The following is a 10,000-nucleotide window of genomic DNA, read 5'->3' as shown; positions in this document are numbered from 1 at the left end:
CTCTCCATGATGGCAGGTGAGGCCGTGCCTCCCCTGCCTCTAGTGACGGCACGCCACTGATCAATATAGATCAATACAGTCTGCAAGGATGCAGTCCGTAAGCACACATGATTGTTTTTTTTTATGACAAAAAAATAAAAATAAATACCACCCCCCACCAAAACCAGAGATCCTTAATAAAAAGTATTTTACGAACCCATAGCTATTATGAGATTATTTTTTAATTATTCTTGTAATTTAACTGCCATTTAATTATTAAGGGATTTAGGGTAGTTTTATTTTAATCTGTGCACTTTCTCAGGTCAATACAGTAAATAAATGCAGCCAGTAAGTACACAGACCAATCACCTGCCTCATACAGGTAATGCCTCCCATGGGGGGTAATGGGCTCAACAATCTCTTCATCCAAACAACACAACCACATTACAGCAAGCCTAAATGTTACACACAAAAGTCTCGTTAGTGTTGCTACAACAAAAAACAAAAAAAGGAAAATCATTTTACCTTGTGTCTGTGAATATTTGTCACACTGGGAGTGTAGTCACTAGCACAAACTAGCAGTGTAAGTTGATCCTTCATCGGCTTGTGTGCCTTCTCCTTTGCTGTAACACAGGTACGCTGTGGCATCTTTTATGGGTCTCATAACAATTAAAGACTGTCTGCAGAACAAAGCCTGCTTCGCTGATAAAGTCATTGAGCTGAAGATGCTGCAAGCCAGAGGCTAACTAGCTGAAAGGCTATCTCAAAGCGGTCGTCTAGCAACCTAAAGCGAGACTGTGAGAGTTTGGACACATTTAAAGCATTTCTGATCACACAAAGTGATCTCTAGGACTGGCTGACACAGCCCTGACCGGCGCAAGGTACAATCATTTTGGAAATAAACACGTCAGAAGTGCCGCTCGCCATCAAAGCTCTTCAAAATGGCCGCGCCTGTTCGTACATGATGGGTACAGGATGTAAACAGGATGTAGTGTAGGGGACCCCGCCTCTTCAAAATGGCTGTGCCCGCGTGTAGAGGAAGTGTTGTCATCAAAATGGCAGCCCCCTTCAGGTGGTATACAAAATTGATAAATGAATGGATGAATGAACTAAGTGTTAGTACGATTAGACATGGTCGGCACACAGAGGCATATTTTGCGCGATGTAAATGTTCATAAACTGAAAAAGTCACAAATAGAGGTGTTCGTAAATTGAGGTTACACTCTATGTGCAGCTTTTTCTTATATTCATTGTTAATGCTGCACCACGAATGCACACAAATGTAATATCTGAGAGGATAAGACAATAAAGGAGATTTAAATATTCATGCCAATGTGTTTATTTACTACATTTACGGTACAGAATAAACATACATATTCCTGTTGAGCCCTGTTGACCAGTTGTGTGTCCACAATGACATTTAGCTCGTTTTTTTCTGGGTCATGATAATATAAAAAGTATTTTGTTTAAACATTGACATTTGGACAGGGAATGCATCAACGTTGTTTGACTCACATGACGCCCGTTCTGACATTAATGAAGTCTGTTCTTATTTTTGGACAAATAAGTGTTTCTCCTCCATGTTTGTTTTTATCTCCATTCTGTTGAAATCCAGTAGCCTTCAGGAGTAATGAAGTCCATCCTCAGCACTGTCCTCCCATGTGTCCTTCTTTAGACAGTGCTATACATGTCCAGGTTTGGACAGGTAGGCTATGAGGGCCACCACCACCCCCACGTACATCCCTGTGCCGATGGTAATGGACAGGGCAGCTAGAAAAAGGGCTCTCCTGGAACTCATTCCTGCTCTGGAAAAGTCTCCCTTAGCGACGGCCTTGCCAGTCTAACAAACAAAAGAAAAACAGCAGAGAATAAAATGAGTTACTCATCATCAGCAGCGAGTGGAGGAGTAGGTGTTTGCACCATACTTAGTGGAGAGAAAACAAGAAATGCTCTCGCCTTGCTATTGTTGCCATGGCAATTAGGTCACTACTCTGTCAGTGACAAATGGCTTGTTTAGGTGCTTTTTGTTAGCTATGAAAAAATATGCCTTCCATTGTAATTGTTTGAGGGGAAACATAATGTTGTGCTGAGGGTTGGCAGACTAATGGATGTAACTATTTCATCTATATTCATCACGTTTTAGTAGCTTAAACATGTAGGAGACTAGAATGTCATGGCCTGCTCAATGTAATAAAAGGCATGCGACTGTGAATTGTTTTTGTTTGCGGATGACTCTGCCTTGCTGGTATCCGGCAAGGACAAGTCACAGGTGGAGAAAATCCTCAGTGCTGAGCTCTGTAGAACTTGCACCTGGCTCGCTGACAACAAGCTATCCATCCACTTGGGTAAAACAGAATCCATCCTGTTTGGGTCCCACATCAAACTTAAGAGAGTCAATGACTTCACCATAAAAGTAGGTGACAGTGTCATCACCAGGAAAGATGAGGTCACCTACCTAGGTTACATTCTAGAGGCTAACCTTTCCTGTGATAAAATGGCAACCAAGGTAATCAAAAAGGTTAACCAACGAACGAGATTTCTCTACAGAATTTCCTCTCTGGTCAACAAAAGCACCTTGAGGATTCTGGCGGGAACTCTCGTTCAACCCTTTTTCGATTACGCATGCACCTCCTGGTACCCTAGCACCTCCAAAACCCTCAAATCTAAACTCCAAACATCTCAGAACAAGCTAGTCAGGTTACTTCTAGACCTCCACCCCAGATCCCACCTCACTCCTACCCACTTCTCTAAAGTGGGCTGGCTCAAGGTGGAGGACAGAGTTAAACAACTTGCACTGAGCCTAGTCTATAAAATCCGCTACACCTCCCTGATACCGAAGTACATGTCAAACTACTTCCTTAACGTAAATGACCGCCATAACCACAACACCAGGGGGTGCTCCACTAACCACGTTAAACCCAGATTCCGAACTAACAAAGGTCTTAACTCATTCTCTTTCTATGCCACATCAATGTGGAATGCGCTCCCAACAGGTATAAAAGAAAGGGCATCTCTATCCTCCTTCAAAACCGCAATAAAAGTTCACCTCCAGGCAGCTACAACCCTAAACTAACACCCTCCCCGGATTGCTAATAATCAAATGTAAACAATCAAATGCAGATACTTTTTCTTTTTCTTATGCCTTCTGATCTCTCTCTCTCTCTCTCTATGTCCACTACTTGATGTCCATATTCCCCCCCCCGCCACACCCCTGATTGTAAATAATGTAAATAATTCAATGTGATTATCTTGTGTGATGACTGTATTATGATGATAGTATATATGATAGTATATATCTGTATCACAAATCAATTTAAGTGGACCCCGACTTAAACAAGTTGAAAAAGTTATTCGGGTGTTACCATTTAGTGGTCAATTGTACGGAATATGTACTTCACTGTGCAACCTACTAATAAAAGTCTCAATCAATCAATCAAAAAGCATTAAAAGCTGCTGAATGTACACAGTCACATTGAGACACATACACACATACATATACAGGTATATATATATATATATATATATATATATATATATATATATATATATATATATATATATATATATATATATATATATATATATATATATATATATATATATATACAGTCGTGGTCAAAAGTTTACATGATTTCCAATACTTTCTACAAATCTGCTGGGTCAAAAGTATACATACAGCAGTGACGTGCGGTGAGGTTCATGGCTGGTGAGGCACTGACTTCATCACAGTCAGATTTACAAACATTGGAACCCTAAAGAGAATCTTATTCACCATTTGATTGGCAGCAGTTAACGGATTATGTTTAAAAGCTCATACCAGCATTCTTCCCTGCTTGGCACTCAGCATCAAGGTTTGGAATTGGGGGTTAAATCACCAATAATTATTCCCGGGCGCGGCGCCGCTGCTGCCCACTGCTCCCCTCACCTCCCAGGGGGTGAACAAGGGGATGGGTCAAATGCAGAGGACAAATTTCACCACACCTAGTGTGTGTGTGACAATCATTGGTACTTAAACTTAACTTTAACTTTACACATACAAACTGTAGCACACAAAAAAGCACATTCAATAAAAAAAAAAACGTTGTTATGGTCTTACCTTTACTTATAAATGAAGTCCATGCCCCGCTGTTGTGCTGGATTAATGGACTCCCGTCTTAGAATGCACCCCCTGACGGGAGTGTTATATCAACTAAAGCCCACACTTAAACTTTCCACGTGCAAGATTTAATCTATTTAAAAAAGTTATTTAATAAGAAGCCAAAAAGTGCAAAAACAATCATGTTCGTGTTGGAGGAGTTGTGAATGAATGAAATATGATATCCGTGCTGCAGTCTGCAGGTGTACCTAATGTTGTGGCCCTGCGGTCATTCACAACTCCTCCAACATGAACATTATTGTTTTTGCACTTTTTGGCTTCTTATTAAATAACTTTTTTAAATAGTGTAACCGAGGGTTTATAAATGTCGCATATACTGTATGAAACTACAAAATAATAAACACGGAGGCTCCAGTTTACACGAGGACCACTTTATTTACCTTCTTTCAAAAACCTCCGCTCCACTCCAACGTGTCATCACTTCCGCTCTTAGCGCCTTCAAAATAAGAGCGCAAGGCATATACTGTATAACAGCGTGTAACAGGAATTAACATCACAAAGAGGAAAGCCCATAAAAATAGGTTACAATAGATTCAATCTTGCACATGGAAAGTTTAAGTGTGGGCTTTAGATGATATAACATGCCCCCCGCCCCCCCCCCCCATTTTCTACGGCGGGGGTGCACGGGCACAAAGAGGCGGAATTACTGCGAGCCTCAGCCAGTGAGTCTTCGCAGCAGTTTTATGATCGCTCAGCACAAGAAATACGTTACACACATACAGTTGTTGACAAAATACACTGTACATCAGGGGTCACCAACCTTTTTGAAACCAAGGGCTACTTCTTGGGTACTGATTAATGCGAAGGGCTACCAGTTAGATACACACTTAAATAAATTGCCAGAAGTAGCCAATTTGCTCAATTTACCTTTAACTCTGTTATCATTAATAATTAATGATATTTATCTTTGTGGAAACACTGATCATCTTAATGATTTCTCACAATAAATATATATAGAAACAGATAAATATCAATATGCAACACTTTATTTTTATATTTTCTCTAAGTGCACATTTTTCAAATTGAACATTTTCAAATGATCACTTCTAAGACAGTCTTGTGAAATCACAATATCCCATTTTAACTAGCTAGCCACTAACATTTTTTAACAAATCATGAATTACTTTGCACCATGTTTGTACAAATAATAACTCATGTAAAATACAAAAGTAAACTCTCAAATTTTTAAATCATGTCACACTTTGAACTGGACACCAAATCTGTTGTCTGTTTCTTTGTCAGTTAGTGGGAAGCCAGGCATTGCATGCTGTTAACTAGTGTGTTGTACTCTGGGGTGTAACTTGACACTGCAACTCTGAGTGAGTCTTGTAGATGTGAATCAGTGAGGCGTGTTCTGTGTTTGTTCTTGATGAAGTTCATGTCAGAAAAGGCTGATTCACAAAGATAAGATTTTTCCTCATTGTTTGCGGAACCTTCTTAATCTTTTGGACATATTTTCACAGCAATCTGGCCTTAAGCTTAATTATGATAAATGTAAAATGTTAAGGATCGGAAATCTAAAGGGAACGTCCTTTCGAATGGAATGCAAAGTGCCTGTTTTGTGGACAGATGGACCAGTTAACATACTTGGTGTTGTTGTCCCAGAAAATCTGGAAGATCTAGGCTCAGTAAATTATGATAATCGACTAAGAAAGCTGGACAAAATTATGCAATTATGGAAAGGGAAATCCCTAACCTTGTATGGTAAAATGTCTATTGCCAACTCGCTAACCCAACAAGGGACTCCTCCCAGTAGCTCCACCCACTCGGCAGATGATTTTATGAATTTCTTTAATAAGAAAATTGAACTCATTAGAAAGGAGATTAAAGACAACGCATCCCAGCTACAACTGGGTTCTATTAACACAAATATGACTGTATATACGACGGACACTGCCCTCCAAAATAGTCTCTCTATTTTTGATGAAATAACATTAGAGGAATTATTACAGCGTGTAAGTGGGATAAAACAAACAACATGTTTACTTGACCCACTTCCTGGGAAACTTATCAAGGAACTGTTTGTATTATTAGGTCCATCAGTGTTAAATATTATAAACTTATCACTTTCCTCCGGCACTGTTCCCCTAGCATTCAAAAAAGCGGTTATTCATCCTCTGCTCAAAAGACCTAACCTCGATCCTGACCTCATGGTAAACTACCGACCGGTCTCCCACCTTCCGTTTATTTCTAAAATTCTCGAAAAAATTGTTGCACAGCAGCTAAATGAACACTTAGTGACTAACAATCTCTGTGAACCTTTTCAATCCGGTTTCAGGGCAAATCACTCTACGGAGACAGCCCTCGCAAAAATGACTAATGATCTATTGCTAACGATGGATTCTGATGCGTCATCTATGTTGCTGCTTCTTGATCTTAGCGCCGCTTTCGATACCGTCGATCATAATATTTTATTAGAGCGTATCAAAACACGTATTGGTATGTCAGACTTAGCCTTGTCTTGGTTTAACTCTTATCTTACTGACAGGATGCAGTGCGTCTCCCATAACAATGTGACCTCGGACTATGTCAAGGTAACGTGCGGAGTTCCCCAGGGTTCGGTTCTTGGCCCTGCACTCTTTAGTATTTACATGCTGCCGCTGGGTGACATCATACGCAAGTACGGTGTTAGCTTTCACTGTTATGCTGATGACACTCAACTCTACATGCCCCTAAAGCTGACCAACACGCCGGATTGTAGTCAGCTGGAGGCGTGTCTTAATGAAATTAAACAATGGATGTCCGCTAACTTTTTGCAACTCAACGCTAAGAAAACGGAAATGCTGATTATCGGTCCTGCTAGACACCAACATCTATTTAATAATACCACCTTAACATTTGACAACCAAACAATTAAACAAGGCGACTCGGTAAAGAATCTGGGTATTATCTTCGACCCAACTCTCTCGTTTGAGTCACACATTAAGAGTGTTACTAAAACGGCCATCTTTCATCTCCGTAATATCGCTAAAATTCGTTCCATCTTGTCCACTAGCGACGCTGAGATCATTATTCATGCGTTCGTTACGTCTCGTCTCGATTACTGTAACGTTTTATTTTCGGGCATCCCTATGTCTAGCATTAAAAGATTACAGTTGGTACAAAATGCGGCTGCAAGGCTTTTGACAAAAACAAGAAAGTTTGATCATATTACGCCTATACTGGCTCACTTGCACTGGCTTCCTGTGCACTTAAGATGCGACTTTAAGGTTTTACTACTTACGTATAAAATATTACACGGTTTAGCTCCAGCCTATCTCGCCGATTGTATTGTACCATATGTCCCGACAAGAAATCTGCGTTCAAAGAACTCCGGCTTATTAGTGATTCCCAGAGCCAAAAAAAAGTCTGCGGGCTATAGAGCGTTTTCTATTCGGGCCCCAGTACTCTGGAATGCCCTCCCGGTAACAGTTAGAGATGCTACCTCAGTAGAAGCATTTAAGTCCCATCTTAAAACTCATTTGTATAATCTAGCCTTTAAATAGACCCCCCCTTTTTTAGACCAGTTGATCTGCCGTTTCTTTTCTTCTCTCCTCTTCTCCCCTGTCCCTTGCGAGGGGGAGTTGCATAGGTCCGGTGGCCATGGATGAAGTGCTGGCTGTCCAGAGCCGGGACCCCGGGTGGACCACTAGCCTGTGCATCGGTTGGGGACATCTCTGCGCTGCTGACCCGTCTCCGCTCGGGATGGTTTCCTGTTGGCCCCGCTGTGGACTGGACTCCCGCTGATGTGTTGGATCCACTGTGGACTGGACTTTCACAATGTTATGTCAGACCCACTCGACATCCGTTGCTTTCGGTCTCCCCTAGAGGGGGGGGGGGGGTTACCCACATATGCGGTCCTCTCCAAGGTTTCTCATAGTCATTCACCGACGTCCCACTGGGGTGAGTTTTTCCTTGCCCGTATGTGGGCTCTGTACCAAGGATGTCGTTGTGGCTTGTACAGCCCTTTGAGACACTTGTGATTTAGGGCTATATAAATAAACATTGATTGATTGACATTGAATTATTCCTCAATTTATTTATTTGTTTTTGTCATTACCAGCTCCATCACAAAACTTTTTTAAGATTTATGAGCGGAGGGTCTTCGATTTTGTCTGGAACGGCAAACCAGAAAAGATTAAAAGAAAGGTTTTGTACAAAGAGTATGAATATGGGGGCCTGAAACTTCTCAACCTTGAAGCTATGTGTCTGTCTTTAAAAGCATCAATTGTTCCAAAGATGTATTTAAACATTGAGTGGTACACAAATGTCCTGTTGGACAAAAAACATGTACTGTATCAAAAGAAATTGTATCCTTTTTCACAAGTGATCCCCTCCCAGAGAGTCTGCTGGGAAACATGGCGGGGTTCATAAAGGAAACAATCCACTCATAGTGGTGTTTTCAATTTTATGTGCCAGAAAAAAGAGACAATATTTTGCAGCAGTTAATATGGATGAACTCTAATATTGTAATAGATGGAAAGCCTTTCTTTTGGAAAAATATGTTTGAAAGAGGAATCATTTTTGTCAATGATATTATCAATGAGAATGGTAAAATTATGAAGTATGATGAATTTAGAGCTATGTATGGTGATGCTTGCTCAAGCTTTTCATTTTATCAACTAACTGGAGTAATTGGGAAAAGATGGAAACAAATAATTAATTATGGAACTACTAAATTATTAGTTTGTAAACCTCTAATAAGAAATTCTAGTTGGCAAAAAGGAACTAAAATAAATAGAAAAATATATAATTTTTATTTAATAAAGAAATCTTTGAAGGCTGCCTCATACAACACAAATGGAAAATGGGAGGACTTTTTTGACTGCCTGTTGCCATGGGATGCCATATTCAAACTAATCTATAAAACCACTATCGATGTGCAAAATCGTTATTTTCAAATTAAAATTATTTATAACTTCTTACCCACAGGGAAAATGTTAAAATTATGGAATATGACAGAGTCAGATGATTGCCGATTTTGTTGTCAGGAGCCTGAATCCACCCTACATTTGTTTTGGTATTGTCATATTGTGTCTTTGTTTTGGGTGGAAGTTGAAAAAATGTGTTTAAGGATTGGTTTGTTTATGAAGCTTAATGTGGTTTCTGTTATTTTAGGAGAGTTTATTGACAATCATGATTTAGTCAATTTAATTATAGTACTCGGTAAAATGTTTATTTTTAAGGCCAAAAACAGATATTCACTTAGTATTACTTTCTTTAAAACATTTATTCAGTATTTTCTAACGTTAGAAAGTTACATGGTTGAAAACGATAATGATGCCAAAAAACATTTAAAAAAAAGATGAGAAGTCCTCAAAGGCTTATTTTGAAAGTATAATTATGTTTATAGATTATATGATATCTGTTGTTGTGTTCCCTAATTTGAGTGACCTGGACATAATCTGGACTGTACATAAATGCTTATTTTGAAAATGTAATTTTGTTTATAAATTATATGCAATATGTTGTGTTCCCTAATTTGTTTCTGTGTACATGAATGAAGGTGTGTGTTGCTGAGTCCGACTTGGACATTATCTGGACTGGGCCTGGTTTAAAAAACCCTTTAAACAAATCTAATTTCATTGACAACCTGGTCTGTTGAAGATAAGGCCCTTTTTTAAAATAAATAAAAAACATTTTCTTGGATAAAAAAGAAAGTAAAACAATATAAAAATAATTACATAAAAAATAGTAATTAAGGAAAATGTTAGTGGACCAGCAGCCTATACAATCATGTGTGCTTCAGGGACTGTGTCCCTTGCAGATGTGTTGTCTATGTTGTGAGAACCAGAATATTGGTAGCAGAAAGAAATAACCCCTTTTGTGTGAGTGGGTGTGGATGAGTGTGCATGGGGGAGGTTGTTTGGGTTGATGCACTGATTG

General features: G+C 39.5%; 1 protein-coding gene across 5 annotated transcripts in view; it reads right to left on the bottom strand.

The window, feature by feature from the left end:
* Window positions 1-10,000, bottom strand: part of LOC133646668 (synapse differentiation-inducing gene protein 1-like) — a 105,389-nt gene that overhangs the window by 66,829 nt on the left and 28,560 nt on the right. For 3 of the 5 annotated variants that reach the window (XM_062042287.1, XM_062042283.1, XM_062042284.1), the window contains one exon: window positions 1,312-1,819. The exons of the other annotated variants lie outside the window; for them this stretch is intronic. In XM_062042287.1, coding sequence (XP_061898271.1) covers window positions 1,661-1,819 — 159 coding nt within the window. In that variant the 3' untranslated portion in view covers window positions 1,312-1,660. Of the gene's footprint in view, window positions 1-1,311; window positions 1,820-10,000 lie in introns of those variants that run through there. 5 annotated transcript variants of the gene reach the window in all.

Source organism: Entelurus aequoreus, linkage group LG03, assembly GCF_033978785.1.
Source record: "Entelurus aequoreus isolate RoL-2023_Sb linkage group LG03, RoL_Eaeq_v1.1, whole genome shotgun sequence".
NCBI lineage: Eukaryota > Metazoa > Chordata > Actinopteri > Syngnathiformes > Syngnathidae > Entelurus > Entelurus aequoreus.
Note: the sequence above shows the minus strand (reverse complement) of the source record. Positions and strands in the feature narration are given on the sequence as shown.